Raw genomic sequence first — 15465 nt, 5'->3', positions numbered from 1 at the left:
GCGTATAATTATTGATGGGATTGACTGATTGATTGATTGAGCGCGCCCTGAAGGATGAGCTCACAGTGACGCACAACAGGCCAATATACCTGCGGACTGGGCGTATATTACAGTGAGCATCTGTAGCCATATTTGAAGAACATTGCAGCGTCACTTACGATACCGCGTATAAGGGTGTTTTCAGATAAGGGCACACTAAGTGGGCTCCCAATTATTTTTAGTTTTTAGCCAATTTTTATTTAGCGGGGAAATGTCTCTGTAGAAAAGAATAAACGTTTGTTTGTCGAAAATTAGCAAGGAAAAAAAATTCTTTCAGTAAAGGTAGAAAAGACCGTTTTAATCAGATGTTAAAAATTAAAAGGCCTATCACCCCAATATTAACGCATTGTACCCCGTCAAATATCTTTTTCGGTAAATCTAGGGCACTAGTACTATTGGCCTACAGGAAGCTAAATTTATGTTACCCACAGTGTGTTTTTGAAAGATTGCCAAATTGCCAAACTTTGGTTTTTCGTTTTACCTCTGACTGACTCTGAAATCTTGAAGTCTCACAATCTCACATCTCACGAAATCTTGAAATCTCGAAAAAATTTCTTGCAAACCAAAAAAAATATAGAAGTATGCAGCTAAACGACGTATTTGTTTCGTTTTAAAATCCCAAAAATGCCAAAATTGTGAAACAGCAAACATTGGAACATTTTAGAGACGTTTTAGAAAAAGATAACCGTGCGGATTTTCATTAACATTTTATGGACTACCCACCTAGGACTGGTAAATCTAGTACTGCAAAAAACATAATGAATTATTCTATTTTAAGGGAGCAATTTGAGCCTGTTTTGGGACTCACGTATGGTCATCCCAGCGATGTGTCTCGTTCTAATGACAAAATAAAAATACCTCATATTCAATTCTGAACTCATTCTTCTGGCTGTAGTGAAGAAGGGTTACTCGGATTGTGTCATTTGTGCCTCTTTTTAGCCATCAACTGAGTGGAGCTCTCAGGGCATCCGTGTTCCTACGACTACGGCACGTCGAGGTAGCAAGCAGGCGCGAGAGCGCGCACAGCAAGTTTTTTAAGACTAGTCGGAGGAACCTATTTCTGGCATCGGCCTCCAATCCGCCTTTTTTTCTTTCTTTCACGGCGCCATGGTGCATGCGCCCTGCCCTAGCGAATCAGTCGTGAAACGTTATTGAAGGGACGAGCGCGTGGTTCAGTGCGGCCAGATATCGGGGGAAATACGCCGAACAAAAAAGAAAGAAAAAACCGCACGGACGCGCACTGCAGGGAACCCTTGTGCAGTGTACCGCGTTGGTTCGAACAGCCCTGGTCCACAGCTCTACTTTCGGGGCGGTGCCGAAAACGTGCGTAGCCTAAGACTGCAATTCCACTTTGAAACAGAAAGCGGCAGGGGCTTCGTCCGGACTGCACCGTGAACCATGTAGTTGCCGCCGTCCGTTGAGGGCTATCGAATTTATATATAAACCGCTGCGTTACACTTGAGAGACAGAACATCACATATTGCTGACGCAGTCTTCTTGCAGCGTTGGCCCTCTCTTGCTGGTGGTGGCAGCGCGTGCCTGACTTCACGTATACTCGTTCAAGGCGCGGTAACACTGGATCGATACGAGACCAACAAGACGCTGACGCCATCGATTGACCGACTACTCGGCACAGTGTGTCGCTGAGACCATTCGATCCCAATAGGCCGATAACCGACGGGTGCGAGGTGTCGTATAGGGTCTTCTTGTCGGCGGCAGCCACAGAATCGGACCGCGATCGCTCGACCGAACCCCGTGCGATCGGTCGTCGAACCGACAACGCGATATCTGCAGCGCATTCGCTTGTACAGTCGTAACTATTCGTGCTCAAAATGCGTCAGCATGCCTTCGAAGTTGAAATGCACAAGCTTCAGTCCTCTCGAGCCACAGGAAGCCAGTGTTGATCCTGTTCAGCGAAGTTTGGTTTAGTCCCGCAGGCCCCGTCGAGTTGGGGCACCCGCTACCGGTGGACATGAGCTTTAAAACATAAGCAGTTAGGGCTAAGGAAACCTCTCTTATAGTTGAGTTGTAGACCTATAGCGATTTGATATCGGCTACTCTTCACTTCGCTCGGCGCCCACACAATCAGCGGCAAGCGGCCACACGGCGCTGTGCCGATTCATCTGAATGTATGTGCGTCACCGTTCCCGAAGGCTGCCGGTCGCATTCGCTACGTAGATGGGTGGGTGTGTACGTGTTGTTATGATGACACATTTCTCAATTCGAAAGACGCACTGTTTACCTCTTGTTAGGATTGGGGGCTCAATCCCATCGCTCGTAATCAGTTGTCAAGATTGGAGTCCGGCATGAATTAGAAGGTAGCTGGCCCATGCCGTCGTCCAACTTATCCACGCTTAGAAGGGAAGGACTGCTTCTCATCGAGAACGAGGAATATGGGTTTATTTACTGTATTTACATGCAGTTCATCAGTCTATCATGACTGCGAGAGAAAGTACGTCAGTCTAACATGACTGCTTGAGAGAGTGTCCCGAACGGCCGCACAACAGCGGTTTTTAAACACTTCGTGTTCCTAGATCCCTAGGTGAGGCAAAACGTTCGACGACATCGTAAACAAGCCGCCTCTCCGCGGGACGGTTTACACACACACGTACGCACTTTCACTGCACTCGGAGCTGACCTTTGCAACGCGGCCGTCGTGTTATCCATTGTCCTGCGTCCCCGTAGCCAGATGGTCACGCCCGACGCAAGCCGGCGCCTCTAAATTCTAGAGCGGACATCGCACAGTTGCCTCCGCCCCTGCCCATTGTCTGGCATCTTGGTCGGCGCGTGGGAAGGGGTCTCAGTAGCCGTTCCCGCGGGCTCTGTAACAATAGTTGGTCCGCCGAGCCCGTTTAGTCACAATGGCGACAAGGCTAGAGCATAACGGTGGCGTTCCGAGACAAAGTTGCCGCTGCTGTCGCAGCTGGCTGGCAAAACTTCTATCTCAGCGGGCTGTTCTTAACACTCTGCGTCAAACGGGAAACGATGAGGTTGTGAATTCGGTACAGCAGCATAAGCAACCGCCTTGCTCAGTTATCAACGGTGTCAGCGATGGCATCCGCGTTTTTGCGAAAGAACTACATCGACTATAAGCGAGGGTTTATGCCAAGCGCGGTTTTCTCTAATAATACTTTATGGCACGCGCGAACTGTAAGTATAACGCTTAAACAAAAGCGAGAATCAGTAATAGCAGCCCGTAATATGTGTGTCTGGATCACAATTACCGTTGTCTAAGTGGCTCCGCCCCTCATATTGACTCGTCTCAGGGTGGAACAACGCGGCCCTTATGCGCAGATATGTATTTTTTTCCCCACGTTTTGACATTATTTCATATTAGCGAAGCGCCGTTTCCACAATATCTGGAGCTAACGGCGATCTGGCTGTAGATGTCGATGTAAACAAATGCACCGCTTTGACAAATCCAACGTCGAAGGCTGCGCTCGAAGGCTTCTTGAATATGCGAAATGTTTAATGGAAGTGTAAAAGGTATAGGAAAAGCTAGGTGCAAGTGCAGACACCAGCGACAACAAACTACAAGGCAGCCGCCTCGGCAGACGGGACCCAGCGTGCCTTTATCGGCCGCGCTGTTGGCACAACAGCGGTCTGTTCACCCGCTAGTCGATGGGCGGACGACGTGCTCTCCAGGAGAAGCCGTTAGTAAATAATCTCGACGCACGAAACGCGCAACCGCGGCGCACTCGGCATGGGCGCAGGCGTAGAGTTTCGTGCATCGCGCAGATGCGCCGAAGCTCGTCCGCGGCCACACTCCTTCCACGTGTTCTGCCCGCTGTGCAGAACACGCTGTCGTCTGCCTTGTTTAACACCTTGTTTTATCGCGTGTGGTTCCGCTTCGACAAGAAAACGCAATAAATGTTTCACTGAATGTGCTCTGAGAACGCGCGATATATAGTGAGCTTGGTGGTGTAGGTGTGAGCTTCGCCTAGTATGTCGATCGATCTCCGAATATGCGCTCGCGGGTCCAGGTGAATTAGCAGTACATGGTGTGGTTCACGCGCGTCTTATAACAGGTTAAGAAACAAGCACAACGCTGTCGGCATTCGAGGGCGGGTTCCTGTGACGTGCTTATACGGAGCCGAAAGTATGCACAAGCATCTGCGATTCCGGCTGTGCAGGTACTGTGCGCTTGCATTGAGCTCCGTCGGCCTTCAGCAATAGCCCATATGATTGCTTGCATCATCTTCCTAAATGCATGAGAGTAGCTTTTACAGTGGAGGAAAGATGAGTTTTACCTCCGCCACGTTTAGTCAACCCAACTCAAAGCCATGCACAGCACTAAGTACGTAGCTGCGAGAACGCAAAGCTTCACTAGCGGGAAGTAGCCCTCGCTTCGTTCGCCACCGAGCCAAATAAACGGTCGGTGCGTTCGCGCGTTGTTGTGGTCGTTTTGAAATCAAATTGACCGCGTGAAGCTTGCGTCTGGGACATGGCCTTTTGAGAATGCGAAATTAGCGTGGTTCGCTGGGCCTGAAACGTCAACGGAGCGCGACGCTGAGCTGTAGTCTATTCAAAACATTACAGTAGCGATCATTCAAGCGCCCGCAGAGTTCGATCACATCAATTTATCACAGAAAGTGAAACTTCTTCGTGATCACAACGTCATCGTTCCAAAATGCGAAAAAGTCCTTTCAGCTAGCACACCATTTTACCAGCGGCATTTTCTAGTCGTCTCGAATCGACTGATCCGGGCAACGAATAGCAATAAGCCAGATGCCCCGCTTCGTCGTCGCAGTTTCAGGCCTGCGCATCTCCATGAACGCCGGCAGAATCGCTAGCACGCGATTGGGCTTTTACACCAGCCTGTGGAATACCGTGGTGACAAGCTGTTCATCTTCCGCTGTAAAAGAATGCATTCGTGCATTTAGGAAGAAATCGCAGCAGGAATATGGACTGTTGCCGAAGTCCGACGGAGTTCAGTACACTCTACGCCCCTCAACGCGGATGCTTGTTCACACATTCGGCTACGTAAGCTCGTCAGAATCTCGCTCTCGAGTGCTGACATAAAATACTGGCATCGTTGTGCTTGCTTTTTGACCTGCTAGAACAAGGGTGGGGGCCGAACCATGCATTAATGCGTCCAGACCCACAAACGCATACTTGGAGATCGATTGACACATTCAAGCAAAGCTCACACCTGCACCACCAAGTTCACTATAGTGCACGTTCACACAACACATTCAGTGAAACATTTATTCTTGGCGAAGCGGAACCACACCCGATAAAACAAGATGCCTTTGCACAGCGACACTGGGCAGAACACGATGTCGTCTGCTGAGGTGCGACCACAAATATGGCAACCTGCGCCGAGGCACCGCAGCGCCTCGTTCGAGCTTCGGTGCATACTGTTACGTTCGACCTGCGGGGGCTGGCGATCTTCGGTGAAGCGGCAGTCCCCAACCGAACGGCGCTGGGATGTCAACTGCGGCGACTCGCTTTGTAAGGACAATACGACAGTCCCGAACCGAACGGCGCCGGGATGTCTACTGCGGCGACTCGCTTTGAAAGGACCACAATATGACAGTCCCCAACCGAACGTCGCCGGGTTGTATACTGCAGCGACTCGCTTTGTAAGGACGACAACACGACATTCCCCAACCGAACGGCGCCGGGATGTCTACTGCGGCGACTCGCTTTGAAAGGACGGCTATACATTCCCCAACCGAACGGCGCCTGGTCGTCTACACGCAGTCGGCGGACCAAGTATTGTTAGTGGATTCGCCGTCACCGTCAGGGTTTGTTTGAAGCGGTGGAACTCTTGGAAGGTGTTTTGCGGTGTGGTCTCACGGGTCCCAGAAGTGGCCAGTCAATGGACAGACGCGGCGGCCACTGTCTGCAGGGTCAGCTCTGGGATCAAAGGGGCGCCTGCTCGGGTCAAGACCTTTGTCTACGAGAACCCTCTCAACTCAGTGTGGTTAGTGTAACCTGTGCGAAAGTGAGTTTGTAAACCCACCCCCTCAAAGGGGTCGACTACGATGACTTTGGACGCTCCGAATTGGTCGACGGTTGAACGGCCGTTTTCACTCACCTAGGGATCTAGGGAGGACAGAGTGTTTATAAGCAGCCGTGGCGCGGCTGCTGAGTGTTCATTCCTCTTTCAGTCATGCTAGACTGATGAACTAAAACGTTCTCATGTAGATACTGTAAATAAATCCCCTATTCGTTCTCGATGAGAACAAGTCTCTGCTTTCAACGACGTCCTCAGCGTGGATAAGTTGGACGACGGCATGGGCCAGCTACCATCTATTTCATGCCCGACCCCAACCATTACAATGCAGAACCGGCGAGAAGCCCCGGCTCCCTTCCAAAACGTTTCCAACGGCGTGCGTCACAGGACAGCACAGGAATATGAAAACGGGCAGATTACATCTGCTATTTGAAATATGCTCCCCGGGTACTCGAATAGTGCACCAGCCTAGGGGAAAGCGCGATGAGCACAGTCGCAAAACGGATCCTGAATATTTTGCATGTTCACTTAAATTTTTACGTTTGGCATAGAAATCCTTCCACACCGCGGAACGGCGACTACTTTTCCAACACACATTTTCTTTTTCACACGCAAGAAATCTTAACTGAGGCAAGGCTCAAAAGACTGCAATGCACGTTCGCTTGAAAAGAATTGTGTGGATGACACCATTTACGAGATAAGCGCCGTCAAACTTGCGGTAAAAATGCACTGTCGTTCCACTTACTTTCTTAAGAAAACGTCGTTTTATGCACTGAAGCACAAAAGTGACTGGAACATGTCAATGCATCTCTCGGTAAAGTTCGGTAATTAATATCTCGAAATTGCTGTCATACTGAGAATTCGTTCCTAAACAACTTCCCGGCTTGAATTTTTAAATATGTGCCACAAGGTAATTCATTAAACTTGGTGAATTTATTTTGATTAGTTGGTTATGCATGCCACTTTTTTTGTGCAAGTAATGTCCTCCTCTTCGGGTAGACCAGCTCACGGACTAAATAGTGCTATCCGCTTCAGGCAATATATATATATATATATATATATATATATATATATATATATATATATATATATATATATATATATATATATATATATATGATTGAAGGAAAAGTTCTGTAGGTCCGGTGCATAGGTAGTTGAAACGAAGGAGCACACTTGCGAAACTTGCATCTGTTAATGTTTTATCGTTTCGGCCGTGGCATAGCGAAACGTGAAAACATTAAAAGCTTCAATTTTCGCCAGTGTGTTCCTTCGTGTCCTCAACTATATATATATATATATATATATATATATATATATATGAAAGTGCTGAAACACCCTGTATATGACTTAGTCGGGCACTGGTGCGAGTTAATTGGTTCGTGATCTTGAAGCACACCTTTACCAGTGCGAAGAAGACGAAGGACGAGGAACACGAAGAAACGCAGCAACGCGCTCGTCCGTGTTCCTCGTCCTTCGTCTCGTTTTCTTTGCGCTGGTGAAAGTTTGCTTCAAGACCTGGTATACAGGGCAACTTGAGCCAAACAGTAAACATATGCAAATATCACGTAGCTGGACAGAACCAAGGTTATGTTGTTTTCCGTCGCTTGGAGATACTCATATAATTTTTGTTAGTTCCGCCTAATTTGATAATTAGTCCTAACTAATTAATCAACTTCTCAAATATTATAATTAGATGGAAAGTGTAAACTAGAAAATTGTAGAGCAACACGAAAGACTCCTAAAACTCTTCCTATACAGCTTTGCGTTGCTGAATACGGGCTGCATAAAAGTGTTTTTCCGAGCGTGAAAGAAGCCCACGAATACACGCAAAAAATTACCGCGCCACTGGCCGGGCGAGGCAGTTGCCCGGAGCACCAGAACGAAGCTCGGTCAGCCAGGTGGCCACGAGGCTGTCTGTCCAATCATCGCTTCAACGGACGTCTGTGACATATCGTGCGGTCCCGAAGCGGCGTCCCCCTTCCCGCCCGCTGGGCTGTGGGGTGCGCGAGAGCTGTGGCTGCCGCCCGATGAGTCACTTTCGGCAGCTGCGGCGCGTGCCTCCTTCGCCTTCCTTCCAAGCCTGGTCGTTGCCGGGACGATTAGGCCGCCGAGAGGGCGCTCGTGCCCCACACGTGCGCGGCGGTGCACTACCGGTTCTCCTCCGCAGAAAAGCGGGGAAGCGCCGCGCGTCCCTGCCGGCTCGACTTGGCACTGCTCGGCCGCGTCGCAACAAAGGCTCGAGCACACGGCGCGGCCACCAAGCCGTCTGTCGTGCGGTCGCGGCGAGGTCGACATTTGGACGCCACCGAAGCGAGACCCAAACGGCCGGTGCACCAGTGAGTTTGGTACCGCGAGCAACCGATTGCCTCGTCGAAGCCACGGGTGTTCTCATGGGGCAAGTGTGTGCTCCTAGCGATGCTGTCGGATTATGTGAATGCCATTTGCGTATATTGGTGACGTGCGTCGGCGGCAGAATAAACCTTCTGTCACCGGAAGAGCAAGCTTGGCAGCCAGAAACGGATTACTGTCGCCCTGGTCATGACTTGCGACTCGGACGCCGGCATCGAGACGGATGAAGACGACTGCTTTGTGAGTTTCGATTACTGTTCAGTCGATGTACTTCTCAACTCGTTCGGGCAAATCTGTACGGTTCTTTTTAATTTTCTCTTTCGCGGAGAGGATTTCCGGTTTACGAAGCTAAAATGTCGTGAACGCTTTCTTCTCTTTCCGGTTCTGGTCACTGCGTCCCAGACGAGAGCGCACGTTTCGCTCCAGTGAGCGTCGAAACGTCCTGCCATGCGCGAATAACTGTCGCCCGCGGGTCTTTTTTCTGCTTTCGTGCAGCGACTATTTCTGAGCTGCGTTAAACCAACCGACGATGCCGTCGCGATGTTATATGGGGCAGCTGGGCACAGTTTGAATGCAGTCACTTGAACCGACGTTATTGAAAATTGGTGGGATAATTTATAGCCGTGAGAGAGAGAGAGATAACGCTTCAATGAAAGCCAGAGATTTTAGCCTGCGTATAGACATCGCTGACATGCTACTCACCGTGGGGAATGGAATTGGGGAGAGAAAGAGAGGAGAGAGGCGCAAAAAAGGAAGGAGTAAGTTTTAAAAAAATTGGGCACTGAGTTGTCTTACTCGTGGGCAACGGCGTGCAATGGTAAAGTCCCTTTCTCACTGCGTGACATTTACTTCGTTACAAACGCTGTTAATCTAATGATAGATTTGACGCGAGGCGCAAGACAGTGTGTGCTCAAGAAAAATAAAATTCATTCGCGAAGGAATATCTACACGTAGTTTGTTTCCTACAGGCAGTGGGTTGTGTGTATTTCATGCCGATGAAAACATTCTTTCGCATTAATAGGGAACAAGAACTGTCGCAGTACGGGAACAACGCTGCCTTCGATCGATGGGCAGCACAGAATGTGGCATTGCTTCGCTGAGCAGACACGATGCGGCGCCCTTGTTTTGTGCGCTAACCATGCACACGACGCTTCTAAGGAGTAGTTCAGTGTTCTACATTCACAAATAGCTCATTGAGGACCGGGTACGGCTGCGCCAAGCGAGAGAGGAAAGGCAGTGAGGTTAACCAGACGCACGTCCGGTTTGCTACCCTGCACTGGGGGAAGGGGATGAAAAGAGACAGCTTCGCGCACATGTGAACGTTCGTACCGAGTGTACACACGGTCGCCAAGACCTGCCGACTTGACGTACTGCAACAAGCTTTTCGTGGCTTTCTGTGTCATCGATGCGTACGGCCATGGCCCTACGATCTTCATTTCCGAAAGTGGTCTAGATAGAGTCCAGCCGGTTTAGTGCTGTTCGGAGAGCTCCACGCTCGATGTCGTGCTAGGGACAGATACATAAGATGTGTTCAATCGTTTTTAAAGTTCCACAAGAGTCGCACGTGGTCGTATCCGCCATTCCAATGCGGAACGAGTAGGTCTTCGCGAATGCCACCCCGAACCATCGCCTCACAGCGATGGTTTGGAGATACCTATAGCTGTATATAGGGGTGGGTCAAGTCTATGAAGATGACACTGCGGGAGGTTGGGAGAAGACCAGTATTTACAGCGTTAGCCACGATTTGAAGCTTTCTTGCAGCTTCGGTTCTGGATAAGGGTATTGGAACCGGTCGGGCTTCCATATGAGCAGGCCGGGCGGCTTCGCAGGTGAGGTCCTGGACATACCTGGACATACCATCATTGCTGGTATGTCCAAGTAGCTACTGAAATATAATTTCATCCCCTTTAGCGATAGCTTGATGGTGGTCATCTCTTTTATGTCAGCTGCTCATGATCCTGTGATATAGGGCAAAATTCGGACTCTGAAGTGCTGCCTTAGAGTATCAAAATATGACCCATCTGTGAGGTGTCTCTTGCAGGAAGAATTTTACAGCAGGGCAGCAAGCTCTGCCGCTGTGGATGTCGTCGCATGCGCGTCACGTGTCGTATGCGACTGCAGCGGTGGCACCGAAGACGCAAGCGTCGAACGCCTCACATGGCGGCGCTCCGAAACACGGGAAGGTGCGCCCTGCGTTTCGTGCTAAAATGCGACCGCGTTTTGCTTACTTATCGATGTTAATTTTCGTACCACGGTCCTGTTGTTCACGCTGTTTTTCACTTTCGCGGCTACCGTTTCCGCAAACGCACCCGCCTTCATTGGCAACTGTGTGTCTCGCGCGTGCTTGCATCGGAAGGCTGAATGTTAACGCTCGGCGTGCACTGCGAAACCAAGTCTGTTTTCGTGAAACTGTCTTTTGTTTGAGCTCGTTAGCTTTATCGAAACCAAGATTCAGCCGGTCTGATGATCCGCATCGTTCTTTCTGTCCCCCCGTCCTCGGAGGGCGTGCCTTTTCGCGCACCACACGGGGCCGCCGCAATGCGTTCACCAATCGCCGGTTCGCACCACGCGCCGGTGCTGCCGAACGAAGAAGGCCGGCTACAAAGCAAGCAGGCAAGTGGAAACAAAATGGTGGTCTTCACGCGCGGGGAAAATGCTGCTCGAGTTTATAGACCGTTTTTTTTCGTAGGCGCCGCCATATTGTGAACGCAGTGGCGCCGCCTATGAGCAGCGCCATACTGGCTTGGGTGAAAGCGGTCTTTTGCATGGCAGGTATACGCTCGGCGGTAGGTTCTGGCGTTTGTTCTCGCGGTCGTGTGGTCTGTTTAGTATGACGTGCGTCTTCTACGTGGTAAGCGGTTCTGTGAGGCGTGCTGAAGTGGTTTAAGGCGTCATGGCCGGAATTTCTGCTGGCGTTGAAGTGGACGGAACACGCAGCGCGATGTTTGCGCGCATAATTGAGCCTGCAATCAGTCTGGGAGATCAATTGTGCATTTCTGAATGTTCCAATCACTAATCTGACCTTATTGCAGTATTACCCTCTATTTCTAAACTGCGGTTTAGGAGCCATGAAACATACGCGACGTTCTGCTACGATAGGAGCTGTGATGTTATACTTTGACAAGCGTTCAACCTGTTCGCTGCAGGTTACATTGCGTGACTACTTGGTTCGATGGATGAGGTTTCCGCCCTTGAATAAAATAGTTTTGGCAAGTAATAGCAGCATACCTCACAGTCTGAATTAACCTTGTCCAGCAAAGGGACTGTTTACGAACTGCGCGAGCGTCCTAAGCAGTGGTAGGTGCTGGATTACATATATCTTTGTTCTATATACCGCATGGTCCAAGCATAAGGCATTAGCAGTTATATATTTATAAACGTTGTGCGGCGTGACTACGCGAGGTCTTATTGCGGCGTTAGCCCGTTTTCTAAACTTGCTTTTTCGAGAAAGAGAATGATAACCGATTTTTTTTTTCCCGATTGTGTTCGTTCCGTTCTCTACGACGCACTAACACGTATTACGGAAATTTTGTCCTCAAAAATAGGCATCGCATTCTTTTTATGCGATCCCTCTCATATATTATGGCTGTATGCAGGCTAAAAAGGCAATGCCGAAGCGCACAGCTTACATACGTATCGTGCTGGTTCACCAACCACAGTGATCGCTGTGTTGAGCAGCGCCATCGGCCTCATGCAGGAAGGCTACCGTAGGCATATGGTAATTTCAAGCCTACTAGACTTGAAGTGCGCGAGAACGATGCCGGTGCATCACAAATATTTGATAGCGCCTGCCGCTTAGATGTTTCGTGGTTGCCTTGGGTTGGCCGTGCACGAGCATGCGCTCTTATGCTTTATGTTTTACTCCCTACGCCAAGCGATCAGGTACTGAGCAGATTTACCATTTCATGCTGCTAATACAGAGACACCGGTTTTCTTTGTTGAATTAAAGCCGATATAAGCAAAATAGTCCACAACACATACACACACGGCGACTGATAATGTGCGTATACACCGCGGCTGATAAAGCGCGTCACATTTTTGCGCCCCCAAGAGATATTTCCGCCTACTGTAGTTACCGATGCACCAAAAGGCTTCCCTGACGACCTTGCATGAACGGACATGGCGTAGATATCGCAAAGTACCATCTAAAGCATCTCGAAATCGTTCCGCAGCACGCGACAGCAATACTTTCAAGCAGCGCCGCGCCGGAGCGCCCAAGCCAGAGAGGAGGAAAGGCTCTCCGCGTGTCCTATCCTCCTCGCCCGATGAAACGAAGGTCTCGCTCAAGTCTACTGCCTTTTTTTCGCATTTTATGCTATATATTGGTGTTTAATTTAAACATAATGTTACACTAGAAGGTGGTTGACCATGCCAAGTTCCGTTTAGAGCGCCTATTGGGAATTCGTTTGTTTTTGAATTGAATTATGGGGTTTTACGTCCCAAAACTACTTGCTGATTATCAGGGACGCCGTAGTGGGGGACTTCGGAAATTTAGACCACCTGGGGTTCCTTAACGTGCACCTAAATCTAAATACGAGTGTGTTCTCGCATTTCGCCCCCTTCGAAATGCGGCCGCCGTGGCCGGAATTTGATCCCGCGACGTCGTGCTTAACAGCCCAACACCATAGCCACTATACAACCACGGCGGGTTTGTTTGTTTTTAGTTCGCATATGTTCAGAGTAGTCAATATTATTAGCTGCTGACAAGGGAAGCGCCCCTAGAGTTAATTTTGTAAAGCACAAAAAAGGGCGCTTTACAAAGAAGTGTGCCGTATACCGCACACAGGGCAGACATATTTGTCGTATTCAGCGGAGTGACCTCGCTGTGTAACCATTTACTGTAAACGAATCTTGTGTCCTAAAGGAACCTGGACTTACTTTGCCTTCCGTAGCAGAGGTGTCTGTTTCTCGAATAGTTCATTTTGGTTCAAGCAAGGAACAAGCACGCACGAAAAAATTCCGAGATTAGCAGTGTGCGAAAGTATTTCGCACACACGCGCTTTGTTGGAGTATGCACAGAGTATAAATACACGTGAAATATAGCACCGTACAAAATTCCGTAAACATGAATAATGTGGTATGACTCCCAAGTATAGATTTCGCCTATCTCTTTAACACGTTGATTACTGCACGCCACCATTGAGAACGAACTAGCACGAAGATCGTAGAACTTTCGGGTGCTTCGATTTTCCCACCAAGTGAAGACAAAGAGCCCGGCTCACCCTGACCTACATCGGGGCCGATGAATGAGCGTTGCGGGTACGCGCGAGCTGGCGCCTGGCCACTGACCGTGTTGTACAATCGCTGCAGCGAGAGTTGTATTTCGCACGGACGCGAACGTTAATTAGCGGCCGGGCTGTCCTGGACTGAAGTTTGTGCTGCGCCGGTCTGGCTGCATATATTCAGAAAGGCATCTTGGAAGCGCCCGTTTGATATGACCTGAATGACGCCTGTCGGGAAACACGCCGAAGGAAACGCGGTCAGCCTCTTGGGCACGTTCATGCCAGCCGTAATCCAGATCCAGTCAAGCGTGGGCTAGGAGTTTCTCTACGGATGGTTTAACCAATGGGCATGCGCTGCGTGATGTGGGTGTTTCAAAGGGTACGTTGCTTCTAGTGCGGATTACTACCACCAGCCGCATTAGCTCGGTGGCCATGACGTCGTTCCGAGGTTGAGCACGATGTCGCGGGTTCGATTCGAGGCCGCATTTCGATGGGGGTGGAATACAAGAACATTCGTGTACTGGCGCACAGTTAGGGGAAATGGATCGCTCGATCCACTGCGGCGACCCTCGAAACTCCTTGCGCTCTACTTTGATTTAACGCGGTAGCTGACGCCTGTCTATACAATACTGCTTCTCGCTTTGATTTTTCAAGCGAAACGTCCCTTGTGTTGGCTCACAAGGGACGTTGTCGTGGTCACGCAAAAAAACACTCCAGTTGCTTCTAGAGCAGAGCAGTTGCGGGAAAGGGCGGTTTGATGAGATGACAGCTACGCCGGCGCCGGAGGGTGAATCATTAGCAAAGATTCCAGCTGCATAGGCGCGCGCTCACGCCACGCACGTAGCCAATCAGAGCCGTTTCGCTTATGCCTGGGAAGGAAAGGGCAGGAAAGGGTGTCGCGCGCGCGGCGCCGGCTTCGTTTCCGTTCAGTTCATTCTCGGGAAACGGATGGGATGGCCACGCGTTGTGCATTGCCCCGAGGAACCGGCAGCCTTCGACGAACGGCGACGAGAACTCGCCCGTGAAAGGGCTCGCCGTCGGCGCGCCGATCCAGCCGTTAGAGCTGCCCGAAGCAATTCGGCATGGTTACCTCTGGGTTACTTAAACGTGACGAAGGTTAGGCGCACGCAGGACAAGCTTCGCTTAGCGCATTTTCCAGTAGGACAAGTGTTCGCAATTTTTTCATGGAACGTGACAAGTGGCCTAATGTCAAACCCCGAAATTATAAAAGAAAGTGCGCCTTTGTGCGTCCGCTGGCCAACTTCAGTGAGAATGTCGTCGATTCTTCGCATTCCCCTCACAGCTCGGGGCCAATTGTCATTGCGGCGTACGTTTCCACTTGTCATTTAGCCATGACGTGCAGCGGCTCGTCCAATTGAGAGGAATCGCAGGTCCATTGTTAGCTATCGATCAGCCCATGACGTGCGCTGCAGGGCCGCCGTTTACTGTTTTGTTGTGTGGGACACCCTGTCCAAACTGTCGCTTGCTAATTTTATATCCTTCTTCGAAGCTGCAGCTTCCGCCCCGCTGCGATGCAACATCATGGTGTCTCAAATGGCTAGGTGTTGCATTTTAAAGGCCTCTATATGCACATTCCTCACTGAGGTCCGTGACACACTTTCGTGCGACAGTTGCTGCTGTGAGGAGCGTGTAGTACATCTATTCTGCGTCTGTGCGAATCGTCGCGTCTGACCAAGCCATGGCATCCTCTGTGAGGACTTCAAAGGGAGCAACTCTGACTGTGTTCTTCCTGGCAAAAACACATCAGGTGAAAACACCTTTTCGTGGGATTGTGTCGGAGCGGGGAACCTGAAAAAATCCAGCAAAAATCCCCGGGAAATCTGGAAGTGGACGAACCTTTCCTCATCCGGAAGCCACACGAAGCGCGTC

The 15465-nt window shown here is 49.9% G+C and overlaps 1 protein-coding gene and 1 long non-coding RNA gene across 10 annotated transcripts in view; one reads left to right on the top strand and one right to left on the bottom strand.

The window, feature by feature from the left end:
* LOC135921236 (uncharacterized) overlaps positions 1-8024 on the bottom strand; it is a 227896-nt gene extending 219872 nt beyond the window's left edge. For all 3 annotated transcript variants that reach the window (XR_011511263.1, XR_011511264.1, XR_010570499.1), the window contains exon 1: positions 7843-8024. This is a non-coding gene — a long non-coding RNA (uncharacterized lncRNA). The remainder of the gene's footprint in view (positions 1-7842) is intronic.
* Positions 1-15465, top strand: part of pico — a 263380-nt gene that overhangs the window by 110171 nt on the left and 137744 nt on the right. The window contains exon 1 of one of the 7 annotated variants that reach the window (XM_065455552.2): positions 8177-8593. The exons of 5 other annotated variants lie outside the window; for them this stretch is intronic. In XM_065455552.2, the coding sequence (XP_065311624.1) occupies positions 8543-8593 (51 nt within the window). In that variant the 5' untranslated portion in view covers positions 8177-8542. Of the gene's footprint in view, positions 1-8176; positions 8594-10865; positions 10967-15465 lie in introns of those variants that run through there. One more of the 7 variants, XM_070531480.1, reaches the window with a different exon arrangement.

The sequence above is a fragment of the Dermacentor albipictus genome, chromosome 1, assembly GCF_038994185.2.
Source record: "Dermacentor albipictus isolate Rhodes 1998 colony chromosome 1, USDA_Dalb.pri_finalv2, whole genome shotgun sequence".
NCBI classification, from domain to species: Eukaryota; Metazoa; Arthropoda; class Arachnida; order Ixodida; family Ixodidae; genus Dermacentor; species Dermacentor albipictus.
Note: the sequence above shows the minus strand (reverse complement) of the source record. Positions and strands in the feature narration are given on the sequence as shown.